This window comes from Labrus bergylta, chromosome 20 (assembly GCF_963930695.1).
Source record: "Labrus bergylta chromosome 20, fLabBer1.1, whole genome shotgun sequence".
NCBI classification, from domain to species: Eukaryota; Metazoa; Chordata; class Actinopteri; order Labriformes; family Labridae; genus Labrus; species Labrus bergylta.
The window spans coordinates 19,126,247-19,145,678 of NC_089214.1; the positions used below are offsets into that span (position 1 = coordinate 19,126,247).

Consider the following 19,432-nt stretch of genomic DNA (forward strand, 5'->3'; position numbering starts at 1 on the left):
ATAGGTTTCATAGTGTGGTGAGCCCTACACCCCAACAGCAGCCTCTGCTATGGACGGATATAATAAAACTTTATATTGTGGGAAGCTACATAATAAATGGGAAGCTGCTGCTGCTGGGGATGAAGAGGGGAAGCAATATGTGCACCTTCGGAGTCACTCAGAGTGAGCTTACTATAAAAAAAATATCATTTTGGTCCTAAATTTAGTCTGTTGATGCTAAATGTTAGTTAAAGTGAGATGTAGCAAACTTTCAGGTTTTTAATTTTCATCATAATATAAGATGGATATGAGATTTATTTTTGTGAAGTTTCATTTTGTAGATTTTTATTATTTTTTTGAGGTTGAGATAATATAGAATATTCCCTTTAAGGATAGCCTCATTTATATTTATATTTTGTACTTTGCATACATTTGCAAGAGTGACTGTTTGATATGATGCACTTTGCCTTTAATGGTTGCTCATGGTTACGGTCAGTCTGTGTATGTCATGCTTTGCTACAGACAGACATTAGAGTATACGAGATGCACAGAAGAAGTTGCTCACCCACACCAAAAGGTATATTTAATTAAGTCTATTGAGTGTATAGTTAACAGAACTTATCATCAACATCACCCCAAGAAAAGCAGTTACAATATTAAATTCCTAAGTTTTGTCTGGTACCTCTTGTGTCCTGCTGGTCAATTCTAAATCAAACCAAGGTGCATTCAAGGGCGAGTAAAAATTAGCATTTGTAAGAGGAACACTGATATTAGGTTTTTTTTGCCCCCAAGAATTTCCCATCTGGTCGTTGGATTCAAAGTAGTGAGGCGGTGTCTTGTTACTGTATGTGTCTATCTGTGTTTGTAGAACAGCTAGTTATGTAACTAATTTAAATCCACTCTGTGTGTTTGTGTTTGTGCCAGTAGATTGTGTTTGAAACTCACAGAGGCTAACATGATTACCAGACTGCAGCTGGGCATGTGTGAAGTCTTGTGTTCACTCACTCTTTACTTTCTCTCATTTGGCTTTTTTACTTCTTTTATAATTTTTTTCTCCTTTTCTCTGTCCTGCCAATTATCATCTCCCACTCTCCTAGTAGATTCCCTTCTTCTTTAGTGGGGGATGGGGGAAACATCAATCTGCAGATTAGAGAGCAACCTGCACACAAAAAACTGGAGGGAGATACATTTAATGTGTTTTTTATTGTTTGCTTGAATCTTAACATTCTCATGTTTACTACTGCATGTAAAATTAATGAATATCAGTCAGATTTAAAATTACCATCCATTTTTCTTTGCTGCTTTATCTCATTTTGCCTTTTGGTCTTGTCACAGAGGAATGGCCGCTTTCATTAGATCACACACAGGCTCAGGCCTGCTGTCCCAGAGATAACACCCAGGTAAATGCAGGCCCCCTTCTCCTTTGAATGCCAATCATACCTGCACTACAAGACAGCTGATGATGTCTATCACGCTCAAGGTTATCATCTGAAGCCACATCAGCATTGCTTTCTGTCTGTAATGTCTTATGATCTGTCACACACTTCATCCCTCTTTTTCTCTCTGTCTCAACTAAGTGTTTAATGTGGAATATGGTGCTGCTGTTCTATCAGTCTAGTCACGCCAACCCTGCACCTATCACAGGTGCTAGGAGTGTATTTCATCTCCAGCATTAACAACTTAGTGCACAATGAAAATCAGTGGCTCAGATTACAGTTGTGGAGACTTCGGTCAGCGGTGACTTAAGAGTGACACATGCTGCAAATTTCCTTGCACTTAAGGGGGAATAGCGTGCTCATGCAGTGTAGTCTAATGTACAGGCAGAAGTGGAGGTTTAAGTAAATGGAATTTTATATATTTATAAGATCTATCTCACATTATAAAGCTTTTACCTTGCTTGAAAGGGAGAAATCGAGAAAAATAAATGAGAAGGAACAGGCTTTTTCTTTTAGTTTTCTGAGCAATCGACATAACAAGGATGAATGATCAGAGATGACCTTCAGCTGTGTATATGGCTTATTATGACTCCTTTATTCTCTATATCAAAGGCTAGGAGCTTTTAAACTGCAACATATCTCTGTTTCATGACCAAAGGGAGAGAGACATTGCACTTGTTGGGTTTTTCAGCACCATGGACAGCTCCCATGTGTCCCTTCATAGCAAATAGCTGCAGTCTGAATTTGGAGCTTTTATGTCAAGCATCGGCTATCACCAGCAGTATAACCACTACAGGGTCTCAAAGAACCAGCCAAAGCCTCATTATTTATGTCAGTCAGTTTTTCCCAAATAGCGAAATTACCAGAGCTCCTTTTTGGAACTAGTTGCCCACAGCAGTGAAAGCCAGCCTCTCTTTTCAATTACATAAATGAAGGTTTTTGAACTGTTCGAGGTGGCCTCGGCCTGAACAAGACACATTTGGCTCTGCTGTAGGGCAAGGGGGTAATGATGCTTAATGTCTCTAGCAGAGCCATCTGGACTGGGCTAGATGTGGGGCATGAAAATAAAAATTCCAACAGAAAAACAAAAGCTGTACAACATAACTTAAAACTAATTGTCCCTCATACATCTCTGACATAAAGAGAATCACACAAGAGTAAACCACCCTGGAAATGAAAACAGAGAAATACAATCTTTTTAGAAACTGTTCACTGTCGCAATTTCTGCTGTATAATCAGGAGATCATAGACCTCGTGCAACAGGGGTCATGCTGGCTGGGTTCTCAATGGCTTGCTAACATCCAGCTTACAAGAAGCATAGGGAAGGACACTATGTGGGATAGGCTTTGAAATATAAAAGAAAAAATATATAATTGAAGAAAATGGTGAAAGGCTGCAGCATTCATGATAATTTGACTCAAAAAATCAATCCATTAAAGGCAGTTACCGCCGATTATGGGCTTTGTTAAGTACTTAAGGATTGCAAACACTTGCAAATGCATATTGCTTTATGTTCCCTCACAGGATTGTAAGTCAAGGACTGTGCTTCTGAGACTTGAAGGAAGCTTTCAGTGATTGCAAAGAAACCGTGGGAGCTATGAGTATCCTCCCCTCAGGCAGCCTTTGCTCCCTGTCTTTCTAACAAGACAGACAAAGTTCTCATTGCAATAAATGGGTGTGGGGATCTTGCAAATCATTACGTGCATGCATGTGCGTGCTTCAGGGAATGCATAGCTATTCATACCATATGAAATGGCTTCTTGCTCATGCAATATGTCACTGAAAATGCTATGTTTCCTGAACTGTCTTAATGCTTACATAATAAATAAAACAGGAGTTGTCATCAGGAGCATGCACAGCAAGTCCCACATATGTACAGTACGTTAGAGTATGAGTGGGGGTATATGATCTTATTTATGCTATGGTCTTTCTTCAAAGTAGTAAGGGTGAGTGAAAATTTGTTATGTACATATGTGTGGAGGAGCCTCTGATTATATGGGTGAGTAAATGTGTTTATTTTCCAGAGAAGGAGGTCATGAAATAAATAAAAGGGAGGTAGAAAAAGAGTGACATAGTGGCTGACTGGCTGACAAACTGGCTGACATTGAGACAAATGATCCCTGCTAATGGCAGGACTGTGAGCTAATCCAGAAGCACTGGACACCGTCACTGAACCGTGTCGGATGATCCAGTCACTTGAATGTGACAGGTGTGAAAGGGTGCAGACCTTTGTGAATTTAGTCACAGAGTAGTACTATGTATGTGTGCTGTGTTTTACACCTAGTTTCATGTAAATATTGTATGTACAGATGTGTGCAAGATGTTCTTACAGCTAGTGATCTTCCTTATGCAAAGTTTTCCACTTGGTTGAGCAAATCACGTTTGTTAGTTTCAACCTGAAAAACAGGACAGAATGGTTTTTGTTTGTTTCCTGTTTGCCAGTGTGTAGTTGGCAGAATGCTGATTATAAGATTATCAGGTGCACATTGTTCTGACAGGTGTGAAGGGAGTCAGAGGGAGGTGTGAAACAAAAGACAGAATTGAGACTAAGAAAAGGAAATGCCTGGTATCTTACCACTTTCCCTTCTACCCTCTTCTTTGTCTCGTTGCTACCCTTTCATCCTCTGCCCACTTCTAATCTCAAGCCCTGTTTTTCACTTATCGGCCTCATCACATTCTCTGCTATATTTTACATAAATTGTCTGTCTCTTGTCTTGGCATTCAGAGGAGATGGTGGAATCTGCCGCCTTCCTGCTGACAGCTCTTCTTTGGAGGCTGCAGTATTAATTCAGACGTGTTAATTAGTCAAAGTATATCTGTTAGTCTGCCAGTCAAGGTGATGAAACCTGCTTATAAACTGTCTTTGTTCCCAGACACAAAACACAGTTTTGCATTTGTAACCACCACAAGTATCCATCTACATCTTCCCCTTCCTCAGAAGTGCTGTTTAGTTTTGCTTACCGGTAAGTCACAGCTATTTTTGACTCTAGGTTTTGAATCCAAGGCTACCGTTGGTGGATATCGATGAAAATGTAAGCGTGGCCCTGATATTTTTATGGTCAGCATTTCTAAGTCAAATATAATGTTTAAAATCCTATTGGTCTAAGTGTGATGAAGCTCAAAAGCAATGATACATCTTGACACTGTGACTGACTCAAGACGTGTGTATTAATGGAAAGTTCACAGTCATTTGGCAGTAACAGCACATTGAAGCTCCAGCCTTTTTAATCTTCCTTAGATCAAATTAGTGTGCAAACACTTCTATTTTTCATCCCAAATCATGTGTTCTGCTTAAAAATATGTTTAAAACTGTCATTGCACTCCTTTACCTATGGATACAATATAGCGGAAGGAATAAAAACATTGTTTACCGGTCTGTACATATGTCAATATTTCCCTTTTCTGTGTCCTGTCTGTCTCTTTTCTACTCTTCTCTTTCCTCCTTATTGCACCAAAATAAATGAAAAACATACTATGGGGGTGGAGAGGAGTCTATAATATGATGTTGTAGGGGGAAAAAGTTAGAATACTTTCTACTTCTCTTCCCTGGTTTCTCTGACTGTGGGAATAGAGCTTTCTGACTTTGTATGCAGATGGTTTCTCCTGCATGTCTTCAAACCCAGCACCCAATCTAGGTCAACCATCTCACTACTTCCCTGCAGCCTGACAGAACTGAGTGCATATGTGCATATGTTTGTGTGTGTGCATATCTGTATGCACTGCATTTTCAGGACTCCAGGACACAATAACAACAACAACAACAACAACAACAACAACAAATCAAAATATATTTGCTTCTTCTTCTTTAAAAGAAATCCATTGAATATTAATTTTTGCTATAGAGGACGTCTAAATAACAGGTGTGCTTGGATTAATACAGAGGAGTACATCAGCCAAATGCTACAATAGCAATAGCTGCAGGTATTGATTGAAATAATCAATGTTGCCGTCTCTGTTGACTGTTTGCACTGGGTATTTAAAAAGTGTGCAAAACAGGCCTCAGGCATCACATCCTAGTTGTCTGTGACCAGCCTCCTGAATCGCTCAGGCTGCTGGAGCCATGAACTGCACCCACCTCCAAACTCTGAGCTCCTGTAACACCTCATGTGGAGATTTCCTCGCTAAATAAATTATTTGAAGCAATATAGTATATACTACAATGCATTAGAACATCAAACAGTCACACACGCTTTTAGCATATTGATAAACTTTGGGTCTTTGATTATTTAACGTTTCTTGACAAAAATATAATATTAGGATCATGTTGAAGTCAGTTTGCTCAAATTTACACACAATTATTCATATATACAGTATTTATGAATGATTTATGGTGACACCTAGAACTTACAGGCATGGTTGCTGCTGTTGAGCCGATTTTTTTTAAGGCCCGTACAAAGGTCTAATGCTAATCCAATATGGGAAATGTAATGTGTATTTGTACAGGGGCTGAGTTAGAAACTGTTAAAGTATCATTTCAAGTCAAAATTCAAGTCGTGTTTGTAAGTTTGAAAGTAAAATGGAAATAAAAAAAAAATATATACTTTGATTCAGAACTAATAAAACACATCTTATTGAGGGTGACTCCACTAAATCCCTTTAACATTTTCTCACAATTACAATTTAGGGCATGAAACATACAATAAAAACTTAGGTTTAAGCCTACACCTTTAACATCCATTTAATAAGAGTGTCATTTTTTAATTTGTCTTGCCATTTAAAGCCTCAAAATGTGTTTAATTGAATCCTCCTCTCAGTAATCAGCATCATGGCTCACAAAAAAACTTTGCCTGTTAACTTTACTTAGCTCTTTACTACTTCACATTTCTTTGAAAATCTGATGAATTTGATTTGATGAATATCTTGTCACGGCATTTAAGAAAACTTAAGCAAGTTTTAACCAAAACTGATGATGAGTCACTTTAAGGTGGTTGTGGATCAGTGGTAGAGTTTGTTGTCTCTCAACTGGAAGGTTGGGGGTTTGATCCCCAGCTCCTGCAGCCACATGTCCGATGTGTCCTTGGGCAGGACCCTTAATCCCAAGTTTCTCCCGCTGCTTTGTCAGTGTCGTATGAATGCATATGAATGGGATTAGTAATTTCTGAAGCTCACTTTACAAAGCAGCCTCTGCCATCAGTGTGTGAATGTGTAGGTGTGACCCAGGGGGTAAACGCGCTTTGAGTAGTCAGAAGACTAAAAACACTACACACGCTACAGTCCATTTACCAAGGCTGCATGCATTTTAAGATAAAGGGTTCGATATGTTTTATTCCATTAACTGTATCTAATTTTTCCTGTTTTTGTTGTTCAAATAAAAGTACCATTTAAGTCCATTTTATTTTTTGCAGAAGAAAATCGCCTATGTCTTCTTATTTATAGGTGTGTGCGTATTTTAAAATTGTAAGTGTGCTTGTCCACATTGTGAGTTGTGATGTGATGTGGTGTGCATGTTTGTTATTGGGCATTTGCTTCATGCACATACCATACACACACTCACTATCTCTCAGCAGTGCTCACTGAATTATGCATCATTCCGAGTTTAATATTAGACATTAGATGGAGGTAAATTGAATCTATCAATCATCCACGACATTCATATGTGGCAGACTGGGGGAATCATTTCAGAAAAGCAGAGCAGTCTTTGAAAATCACAAGTGATTGGCTGGGGAAATTGGGTGTGGAAATTGTAATTATTTTTTCTTCATTTTCCAAGCTTTGCTTCATTCGGATGACATTAGCATTATTAGCCTTATGTTGGTGATAATTATTTCTTGAGCTCTTGAGGATGCTGATGGACTGAACACAGATAATGAGTTAAAATATATTCAGACCACAGAGAAACAGACACTTCGATCAAGTCTAATTTAAATGTCTAATTTTGAAATTAAAAAATGGAGATGTTGAAACTATAACGGCTCAATAACATTCAAATTGTATTTGAAATTCTTATTGATTAAACAGATTGAAATGAGTCAATTGACAATGCATAATGGTTAATAGTCATATTTATGCTTAAATAAACCCAGTGGGATAGCAGCTGCGTTCCCACATACAGTATGTGTACATGCATGCTCATGTTCATTTTAGTAATTATCTGTATTTTAGCTGTGTACAGCAAAATAGTAAATATTCACAAACTATTCACATGTATCTGTATTTGAACCTGAGCAATCACAGAATATGTTGTCATTTCTTAAATAAAATCAAAGTTTATGGAGCCTAAAACACACAAAAAAATGCTCTATTCTTTACACCGTATTATGAACTGATGGCTAAAATTATGTTTTGGTATCACTGGACAAACGTTATATTTAGCAATCTTAATTTTAATATTTTATTCTAACATACATTTTCAGCACAAAACGGACACAAGAAACAAAAAACAACTAACCTATGTATAAAACTGTCATGATTTACATTTCAGTTTGTTTGTTCCTTAGTTGTGATTTCCTGTTTTATTTTCTCATTTTTATCCTTGTGTTTCTCGTTTCCCTGTACGTGCATTTCCCCAGTTTAGTCTTCTTCTTTTTTTTCAGTTTTATTTTGTTATTTTTGTTTGTTTTATGTCCTGTTTGTATTGTTACTTTTACATTATTTCCTATTTCCTGTTTTATTTTGTAGTTCTTGTCACCAGTGTTTATTGTCTTACTTCCTCCGTTTCTCTGGTTTTCCTCCATTCTGATTGCCCTGATTGTCTTCACCTGAGCTGGTAGTCTCACCTTCAGTTTTAGTGTACCTTCAGTCTTGTTGCCAGTTCATTACGTCTTTCTACTCATCTTCTTTGATATGTTCCCCTTGTATCCCCTGTGGATTTTTGTTGGACATTTTTGGATTTGAAAAGTAAGGATTATTAAATATGTTGGGTTTCCTGCAAGTGGGTCCTCCTCTTGGTTTATGTCTTATGTCGTGATAGAAACTTAAAAGAAATAAATAAAGGGATAGGGACACTTGGTTACATTGATGTAGTGATCATCAGTATTGCTTTACAACCACAATAAAACATAATACTGAATCAGTCACCAGTGCTGAACTGGGCCATTTTAAACAAATAGCTATCTTCCGACTGGCTGCATCTGTCCCATTGTTCCACATCAGGTTTCAGTTCAGTTTTCATGAGTGAACATTTTCTTACAATTTTTACAAGGGCAACAGAGGAATAATACAACTCTGCTTTTACATGCCTCTGATATACATTGAAGCAGAGTTGAGATTTAGGAGAAAGGCTGCTATCTGAAAGATCAATAGTAAACATTACTCTCTGGAGTAATAGGTGACAGGTGATATGTCCTACTGTCTCGAGTGTTTAATGCAGCTTCAAGGCATGTTGCATTGTTTGAAAAAAAAAAGACTTTTGGCTTATCTTTGAAAATAAGACCTCTCTTTCTGCTTTCACTATTTTCTCTGCCTCTGCCACATATCCGAAAAAACATCTGAATACAACAATGATCATGTTTTCAGTTCAAAATCTGCAATGTATAGAAAGTGCAGTGAAGTTTTACTGGAAGTGTTGATAGAGCAGGTTGTTACAGAACATTTCAGAGGCATGAGCACATGTGGTCACTTTCAGATTAGACAATAGGGTAAAACTAGTCTACATGGGAGCATTATGTTCAAGTGCCCAATGGAGAAATAATGGTTGTGTCATACACAATGTCTTACTTTTAGCCTTTTCACTGTACTTAATGTTAGCCCTGCTGAGTGGCTATTTCATTAGGTATTTCATTTTCACTCTTTCACACTTTAATACCTGATGAAACACACATTTCCAAAGCCTGACAGCCTTGCCTTTACTTTAAAATGTATCAATCCTAAATTGTTGTGAAAAGGACAGTTTGTTTATTTATGACCATTGAGTTTCTGTCTTTCATAAAATTGTTTAGCCAAAATAAGTTAAAAAAAAATTGACTTCTGCAAAGTGGGTTCGTATGCCTTTTCTTTTACGTTGAGAAATAGTCAAATTGCATTGGTCAACAATCTTTAAGACCTAGGTGAAATAGTATTAAACTGTTTTCTAAAATGAGCAGTTGCTTTTCTTATCTGTATCAAATCAAAATCAACAGTGCCAAAAAGGAAATAGCCTACATAAAAATTACAGTAACTTCATTGTATTTCATACTGCAGTCAGTAGATGACGCCCTGCTGTGAAGGTAATTGAAAAGCAGCAGCCCTAAAGAGCACGTGAAGCTCAGCTATAAATTCGCACTAGCTTAACAAGCCCGGGAGATGGTTTTCATTACTTGACGCCACAGGTATTTTAATATTTTATCACATAAGTTTTATTTTAGTGAATACTAGTCACTGAATAGTTCATTGTCTTTCTGCTATATGTTTTCCAGTTTGAGCTTACTTCCCCCAAGGCTGCTGAGTTGTGTTTGTTTGTTGTTGAAACAGAAAAGGGATGTTTTGACTCTTTGAAGTAGGCTAACAAAAACTAGAATATGAGTTTTAAGTTTTAAAAAACTGTCCTTATATATCGTATCATGAAAGTATTGGTTCCAGTGGCTATAACTGCATTAAACTGTTGCTGTTGTGCTGGCTTTCTGTCATTTTCATATTTTTATTTGTAGCTGCCATGATGCAGAAATTAATTAGCGCCAAGTGCCTGCAGGTGTGAAACTGTCAATTCTGTCAATTTTAAAGGAAGGTTGTTTTAAGCTAGCTGGTGGTGAATAAGTGTTACAGTTAAAGTGACTGTGCATGATAGGTGTTAAATAGGCTTTGTCAATAATTATGTTTTTATAAATGGTTTTATACAAAGGAAAGGTTCTCAGTATTTTCACATTCAATATAATATGATGTATCTTATTTCGTTGTTGTTGTAGCCATCAGGTATTGAATTTTTAAGATAATCTTTAATAGCAGATGAGAGAGAGTTCTGGCAAAAATGAGAATTAAGTTGTTTTTTTCAATTACAGTAATAAATAAGGCTACATGGAGTAACACAAACCTCCTGTCACACTTGTTATTGATTCAGAGTGCTGTCAGGCTTGCTGTCACTCTTGGTCTGGAGAAGGTAAGACCTTTTTCTTAAACATCAAAAAGTAAATACCACAGTTATGAAAATACGCATTGATCCATGACAATATGACAGTGAACCTAGACACCTGTTCCTTTTCTATTTGACTATGTCAAAATACCTCTGAGAGATACAGCACAAAATAGATTGTCAAAGGGATTGTCAACATTCCCTCAGGAACCTCCTCCTTGTGATACTCCTTCATTTGTTTTTCTAAACTCAGGTTACACTTCAATGCCTTGTACATGTTTCATCAGTATGTGTGTTTAATTTGAATGGAAAAGCAAAGTTGTATATATTGAAATAATTACGTACTCACAGGGCAATGGCTTCTTGATTTGGCCTGGGTATGAAAAAAAACAGTAAAGTGCATCTATCTTCATTATCTGATAAAAGATAGAAGTACATTAGTAGTCACTTGAATAATTTTCAAGATTGATAAAATGCCTGGCAGGATTTTTTGTTTGCATTGATACAAGAGCTGTCAATCAACCGTTCTCTTTTAGTTTTATTTATGAAATATTAAGCTTAATCATCAGTTTATGTTTGAATCGTTCATTTTATATTTACTCCCACAGTGCACGGTTGCATGAGTCACAGACAAAACAAGAAAGTAAACCTGCCCATCTTCTCTCTTTTATTTACGTTTCTCATTTCCCTGTCATTCAATCTGCTTTTTCTTATCTCTCTCATCAGCTTATATTTAGGACAAAGGCAGCTGAACAATAAATACTAGAATATTATAGAGTCTCCAAACAAAGCTGCGCTAGTCATTTCCTGTAGTTTAGCTCAATAGAAATATATGGACACTTTATGACCTGTGTGTGTGTAAAAGAACTGCACACACCTTGTGTCACAATACAAATGCAGGGGTTGCCTATATTTTTGGTTTGTATGGCACACATGCTGTGCTGCTTTTATACATGTTGTTGCCAGTGTCATTAGTGATTGTTGATGCTTGTGGGCTAGCAGCCACTGCACGTCTGGATGCATCATCGAGTGTTAAAACTGACTTCAACATTTTATTATATATTCTTTTTACAGGCCTCATAGATTTGACATGGATGCCTGTTCTTCATGTTTAAATGATACCTGTGTTTACAACATGTTTGTCCTGAATAATCCAAGAGGAGTTTTTTTCACCACTATATACACATTGTAGTTATGGAAACGAGGGTAGCTCTGATAGCTAGCCTGAGCTGATTCTGACTGCATCAACATGATGTAAAAGCATGGCTATTTCACCAACAGGTCAAATAACTGAGGTTGACTGAGAAAGAAATTTGTTTTATGCTTAGCGATCATGTTCAGACTTCTTGCTTACGGGGATAAGAATGAAAATGTGATTTCTTTTACACCCCTACGTGAATAAAAAGAGAAAGATATAGTTTATTAATCTCCAAGGATAATGTAGCTGTAGCAACATGAAAAGAATGACAAGCGAATACTCTGAAGTAGTGAATTTACATGTATTTGTAAAGAATTAGCATATGCTTATAGCAACCATGCAACACAGACTGTTGGCAGGATATTAAAACTTTAAACATTGCAGAATCTGAAAGTTTGAAAAGAGGACGAAAGCAGGATAAGAGAAGAAAAGGTTAGAGGGGCGAGCAGGGCAATGCAGCTGAGCCAACAAGGCAAAGAGTCAGACAGCAGACGGGTCATGGGGTAAATGGAAGGGACACCTCATTGAACCTTGAAGTGTGTGCATGTACTGAATGCGTATTACTGTGGTTTTGTGAGCACGCAACTTGTTCCATGTTAGGTGTATTCAGCCAGAAGGGGCAGGTTTGGAGGACTGTCAGGTCAGGGTGAGAACATGGGTCAGAGGAGCCCATTCTGTCAAATCCTCCCACTCAGGTGAGAGTGGTGATTGTACGTGCATGCATCTGTTTCGTTTTCTCCCGAGTGAAGCAGAAGTTCTTTCTCACCCTTGAGCAGACAATAACAACAAAGTAGACCAAACGCATTTATATTTATTTTTAATGAAGGACATCAAATAGGAATCATTGAAAATTTGAAACCTACTTGCCCTTCTTTTTGCCACTCAAAAAAAAACCGCAAACCTTCCAGCTTCATTACCAATTACACTGTAGGCTGAATGGTCCCTAAAAAAATCAATTTAACCAGATTGTAATTTACTACCAAAATCTCATATGAATAACTTATTTAAATTGTATACCTAAAGACCTATGATCCAATAGTTAATGTTCAGTTACCCCATATAAGATAAAAGGGATGTCAGGCAGGAAAAAGTCTAATATTTTGAATGGCTTTGGACATCCATATAAAAAGTATATACCAATGTGATTAAGCTAAGATTTTTAAATGCAATTGTTTATTGTGGTTTTTTGACAATATTTACCAGCAGTACATTAGAGAAAATAAAACCCAAGTACAATACTCAAGTATTCAGTTATCACATCAAGAGATCTGTGCTTATTGATAATGAAGCGTATGACAGGCATCACAGGGATCACTGCAGCTGCAGAACAATATTAACACAACAACAGCATAATAAACTGCAGTTCAGGCTGCCATAAATACACCTGGGCAGCCCACACAGATATTGTCTATGTGTGGGAAACACTGACTGTGTCACTTAAGGGTTAAGATACATTAATTTATTCTTTAATGTGACGTCACACACTTATGGAACTGAAGGCTTCTTACTGATGCACACTACGGAGAAGAACCACCAGTTTTATTTGATTATTTAACTGAAAAACAGCTGTTCTCATGTTGGATGCACTAACCGGCGAGGAGACAAGCCCGGGTTGTGCTTCTATAAAATCCTATCATGAACAGGAAAACCCGCAAAGATGGAGATTGTGCATAAATGCAATTAGATGCTCCGCTGTCCATCTTAAGGAAACAAAGAATGGCCATCCTTTAATCCTGCCATGAATTATTGTGTTAAATTGAAAAATGTTACTTTTAACAAACATTGATGCCAGATCACTGACTGAAGGTGATCCTAATAATATTGTAAGGTAATGTTGATTAGCTAATAAGCACAAATGTTTAAATGTTAGCTAATAAGCACTCAACTGTGCTTTGATGAAGAATTTCTTGCCGTTCACTAACAAAACTGCAGCATAATTGACCCAGCCACATCCAAAAGTCATTAAGATGTCAGTCTGAGATTTTCATGTCTAATCTAGATCTGAGACAAATAAAATGTCAGGCCACCATTCCTCCTCAGTTAAACCTGAAGCTGCTAAGAACTCAAATCAGCTAGAATGTGCTGCAATTAAATGTGTCTCCACTCCCCAGAGCTACAAAAACCCACTTTAAGCTGCAATTCTTATTACATTTTACCCTGCAGGACGTCACACAGCTCCATAGCAACTCTTCTGTGTTAGCAGACAAAAGCCCAGGAGGAACATCAGGGTTGTAGACTGTTGGCATGGTGAATGCGTTGCATCTGTGACTACATTTAAAGTAGCCAATAAATGGTGACAGAACTAAGCCATTTCCCTATCAAATGCCACTAATCACAAAGACTCTGTGCATTTCCTATACATGACCCATTGCTCTCTCTGACAATACATGTCACCAAATGTCCCCCTGGGATTAATTAAATATTTCTGTGTCTGATGCTACACATTGACTAGTACTGCAACATGCAAAGGCTAAGAAAATTGTTTTCTGTCACCGCCATGGTGTCCTCTATGGTGATTTCCAGTTCAACAAACCCTAACACATGTGCTGTTATCGTGACCATTTTCACATCGATGAGAATTATAGTCACATTTTATTCTAGATCTCAAGCAGCCCTAGTGTTTTATCAGTTCTTCTTCTATTCAGAGTAGATTTGTGAATTTTCTTTACAACCACCACAGATTCAGTTGATTAGTAGAGCACATATTTGGGTGTGTTTGTTCTGTTGTGGCAGTTGAGGGTTTTACTGTAGAAAACAACTGCAGGACTCTTCAAAGAACTGCCCACTGACTTGCATATTTGGCTCTATCATTCAAGATAAATGCGGCAGTCAGCCAGCCGGTATAAAGTGGTCTTTGCTGGGGTTCTGGTGACTCTAGAGCCAAACTCTGGTGACTCATCTCCACTCAGGAGGGGACATGCCAGACATAGTAGTGGTGTTTGTCAGTGAGAGCGAAAATAACCATCTGCGGGCCATCTCGCTAGCATCTTTTATTTACTGACACCACCCTGTGATGCCTGCTGTTTGTCTGGTTTCTGACTGACGAGCTGATAGACTGGATATTTGATTTGCAGGCTTTCTGGATCCTCACTGACTTTGTAAACTAACTAGCGTTTGGCCCACTAACACTAAATGTCTGTGTGAGCTCTTATTACTGATAAAATAAATAAAATGACTCCCAAAATGCTTTAAACTGCAAAACACTCTTAAGATATGACTGAACGTGGCCTACTGGAATTCAGAATTGTATCAGTGTGTGCGCCAAGAACAGCTTTGACCAAAGCTAGGGCAGATTTGGATCTCTGTATCAGATGTGAAAAATGAACGGCTTGGAGTAGCAGCAAATTGTAAAGTACAGTAAGAACATCTATGATCAAATCCCACACACTATCAGTTCATTATTTAGTCCTTTACAGAAGTAAAGGCTGCTGTATTGACAAAATCCTTTCCCCCCGGTCAATTCTCTCAAAACTCACAGACCGATTTCCTGACTCTCTGACTTTTTATCTCTCCGTCTCTCTCTTTGCGCTGTTGGCTCAGACAGGATGGAGGCACAAACACTTTATTGATGACTTGAAACAATTCCAGTCAAAGGAGATCTATTTTGCAGATCCATATTTAAATACTATGATGTCCATACTAAACCTGGGCAAAGTTCTTTTTAAACACAAGATACACGGGGTGGCTGTGGCTCAGTAGAGTCTTCGCTCTCAACTGGAAGATCGAGTTTTCGATCCCCTGCTCCTGCAGTAACATGACTGATTGGTCCTTAAATCCCCAAATTTGTTCCTCTGTTTATTGGCGGCGTATGAATGAATTCTTGTATAACTCTTATGCTTGATTTTTTTAAATTCTGAAATCCTCTGACCAGATAAAATAAACTGATGCTGACTTTTAGGGTAAATTAAGGCAGTACCCTCTGTGATAAACATTGGTTGAATAAAATGGAAAAAGTTAAAACAAATGACAATTTTAAATTATAAAATGAATATTTGTCTTTGATTTAGTTTTACCAAGATTTTCAAAAATGGATTAAAATGTTCCTTTTCTGCACACGTTTTAAAAGTCAACAAATTAGATAGCTGTTGTTTTTTGCTTTGTCCATGAATTTAGATAAATACTTTAAAACTAAAGAATTATTGAATACATGAACATGACACATTTTTAACCTCTTTTGCCATTTTTTAAATTCATGTTTGTTCTTTTTGTGTGTGTTCAAATCAGAAATGCCGGTGCCAGATCAACCTGCGGAGCAGGAGAAGGGAGCCATGGTTCCCCCTGTGATGCCAGCCTCCAATGGAGAAAGATCTGAGACCGAGACGACCTCCTCCATCCTCGCCTCTGTAAAAGAACAGGTAGGAACTCTTCCATATATATGTGTGCGCTGTGCATGTATCACACCTGCACTGTGCTAAACTTTGAAAAAAAAGACACACTTTTAAGTTGTTTCTTTCACTAATAGCCCTCGACCAGCTTTCTTTGAGTCAGGTCAAGAGGGTTCACTGTTATTCAGGGAAAAAATGTCTCTCTTCCACTTAAAGGTGTTTCAAAGACAGAGGAGATTGATTTGTGTCAGGGGAATGTCAGAGTTTAATGGATGAAAATGATGGAGATTACATGGCGTGAGCTGTAGCCAGGTATACATGAGTGAAAAAGTCATTACAATTATGGAAATTACTCGACTGGGAGCATCACAAGATGCTTCCTGGTTACAGTGAAAGAGAAGAAGTGGAAAAAAGGTAAGGAAAGGTGGATGTGTACACAGAGCAGTGGAAGAGGAATATGGGATGATGTACTGCTTGATCCGGGCACATTGGTTGTGTGGTGTGAGAAATAGAGAGATGGCTCAAGGTAATAAGTGCCAAAATGTTCTTCATGAAGCCATAAGATAACTGATTGAGAAGAAGTAAGAGAAAGAACAGAGAGGAGGGGTAGTAAAGGTGAAAGTGAAAGTTGCTTGGTGTTTGATACACTACTCTTTAAACAGTTTATGTGTGCTGTGTACGTTTTCACAATGAAATCAGAAGACTTCTCTTGTTTTTTTCTTCAGGTTCCCATAAAAAGAAATTCAGTTTCTCCTTATTACATTTCTGAGTTTCCCTGAGGGAACCTTCCCAAGGGAATATTAATGTTCCTATATATCTGTCTATCTATTTAGTGGCTTGTGTTGCTTTAAACTCAGATGTTTTGTAATATGGATACTGTTTCATTTTGATATAGCTCATTAGAAAGTGCAGCATACTAAAAATTAATCATTTCTGACTGAAGTTTTCTGTAATTTCATATACAAAGTATTCTATTTAACCTTGAATTACTGAGGCACGTGTTGCACCAGAATTGAACTCACAGACGCCCCCCCCTCCTGCCGGGAGAGCAAATGTTCAGAAGTTCCCCCAAAGGGAATACATCACATACATGGAGTCATTGTTGGAATCTTATTTTCTTCTGCAGCTCTTAAAACTCCCCTGAGAAAAATGTTTTGAAAATTCAAAATGCGTTTCTTGTTCAGCCATCAGAAGGAAACAGGAATGCTTTTGCAATCAGGTTTCAACCAACAGAGATTTATGTTATGTTAATACTAATCAGGTCGACAGCAGTTCTGTGGAGGGGGAAGTGAATACTGGAATGTGTTTACTTACCCGTTAGAAAAAAGCTCAGTGCGTTGACATAAATCGGTAATAGAAACATATCTGATTTATTCAAACCTATACGGCTTTACTGATCCCCGCTATACTCATTTATGGTTGAAGATATTGGAAAAAATTTAGATATCAAAATATTTTCTATGCTGTATAGATTGCTTTTTTAAATTGGAAATTATACCACATACATGCAGTGTCTTTTTGTGTACATTTATACGTTTATTATAATTAGGGTCACCTTTGTTTTAGAGACAGGACATTGGACGGAGTCAGAAATCGGGCAGAGAGAGTGGGGAACAGCATGTGGGAAAGGAGCCACAGATTGGATTCGAACCCGGGCCGTCCGCTTAGAGGACTTCAACCTCTGTATATTGGTTGCGTGCAATAACCAATAGACTACTGGCACCCCAATTGTTGAGATTAAAATGGGCAGGTTATGTGAACTTAAGGTGCCCTGTTGGTGCTGATTGGCTAACAGAAGTTTCCAAATAATTGTTTATTTCATATTTACAATCTTTTAGAAACAATCAGAAATTGTCATTTGAAAGTGCACAATAGATGCATAATGTAAATGTATGATAAGGTTAACTCTAAATATAGCTCTCACACTCTGTGTGTTACACTGATGTTCTCTATCCAGGTGTGTACGTCTGTGTATGTGTGTACCTGCATCTTAACACACTACTCCAGTAACCTAGCAAGCCCACTCCCTTTGCGGCATGCAAAGAGAGTGGGCCTAACACACACTCACTTGTGTCCACTGTGGTGTCTCCATGAGTGCACACATGTTAGGATACACACATGGCTTTGATTCCAGTCAGCAGACACCATCTGTCTAGTTACTGTATGAGTGTTTTTTTTTTGTTAGTGTTGTGGTGGAGAGCACAGTTCACCGAAGCCAAATTCCTTGTGTGTCTAAGCACACATGGCCAATAAAGTGGATTCTGATGTTATTGGTTCGTAAATTATTTAAACAATAAGGCTGGATGGTAAGAATGAATTCAAGCAGAGTTCAGTAAGGGCAAATTGATGGTAGATGATGGTCTGTGACACCACCCATAGGTTTATTATAGCCCACTTTAAAGCTCGCAGTTCATTCATGTCTTGTTTATTTTGTGTTAAGTGGTCCAGAAAATCAACAGTACACTGATGAAACGGGCGTCTCATTTCTCATAGATATTGTCTTCAACGGTATGGCCAATGGGATACCTGAACCGTAAGGAAAATTAACAATGCAAAAAATTAGAATAAGGAAGCATCAGTGAGGCCTTCAACCTAAAATTCAGAAGGCAGATGAATTGATCCTTCAAACATCTGCTGGTTCCACCATCTTAAAATGTAACGATTTGCTGGTCTTTTGTCATGCATGAAAGTACATGAAGAGTATTTTGGTTTTGGACTTTTAGTTGAAGAAAATAGGTATCTTAAAATGTCACTCTGGGCATTTTTGAAATTCTTTTCACGAACATCAAGAAAAAAAAAGAGATTAATCACAAAAATAAAGATCAGATTAATTTAGACATGAAATGATATACGAGTAATTTCCTTATATCAAACTTATGTTGACTTATCGGAAGAATAAATACATTTTTAAAGAAGACAATTCTTTTAGAAGATTTGTTTAGTGTTCATGTACTCATGACCCATATACTTTGGCGACTGGAATTATACCTGGGCGGCCAGCCCGAGTATCATCTATGTGTGGGAAACAGGTCATCAATATCCATTTCCCCAAGCTGTTATAACAGCTGAAGCACCCTGTGTGTGCCTGGCAACACTGTTTAGAGAACGTTATTGTTCATCAGAGCTGATGTGCACATCCTATGCATCACAGTTTTCGTTATGGTGATTGTTCTTGTTTTGTGGAGTAATATTAGTCACTATTACCCTCAGGAGTGATTAAGTGGCTAATATTTTAGACTTATTGGTTTAGAATCCATTTGGCTTCACAAAGCCCGCAGGTCTGCTGAAATTCATTGTCTTTTGTATGTTTTCTGTTGATCATGTGTTATTTTGGAAATACATGGGGCTTCTGATGATTGATCCCCTCTGTTGGCCTGAGGTTACTGAGATTTTAATATTATTATTTAACATTAACTTAATGTTTAATGTAAATAAACTATGTCCAGTAGCCTGGAGCACCTTATTTTATGTTTGTTTGAGTGGGAATGAGAGATTGGCATGGAACCTGGTG

General features: G+C 37.7%; 1 protein-coding gene across 3 annotated transcripts in view; it reads left to right on the forward strand.

Annotated features, from left to right (window-relative positions):
- Nucleotides 1-19,432, forward strand: part of ctnnd2a (catenin (cadherin-associated protein), delta 2a) — a 238,820-nt gene that overhangs the window by 19,774 nt on the left and 199,614 nt on the right. For all 3 annotated transcript variants that reach the window (XM_065948760.1, XM_065948759.1, XM_020641668.3), the window contains exon 2: nt 15,821-15,951. In XM_065948760.1, coding sequence (XP_065804832.1) covers nt 15,823-15,951 — 129 coding nt within the window. In that variant the 5' untranslated portion in view covers nt 15,821-15,822. The remainder of the gene's footprint in view (nt 1-15,820; nt 15,952-19,432) is intronic.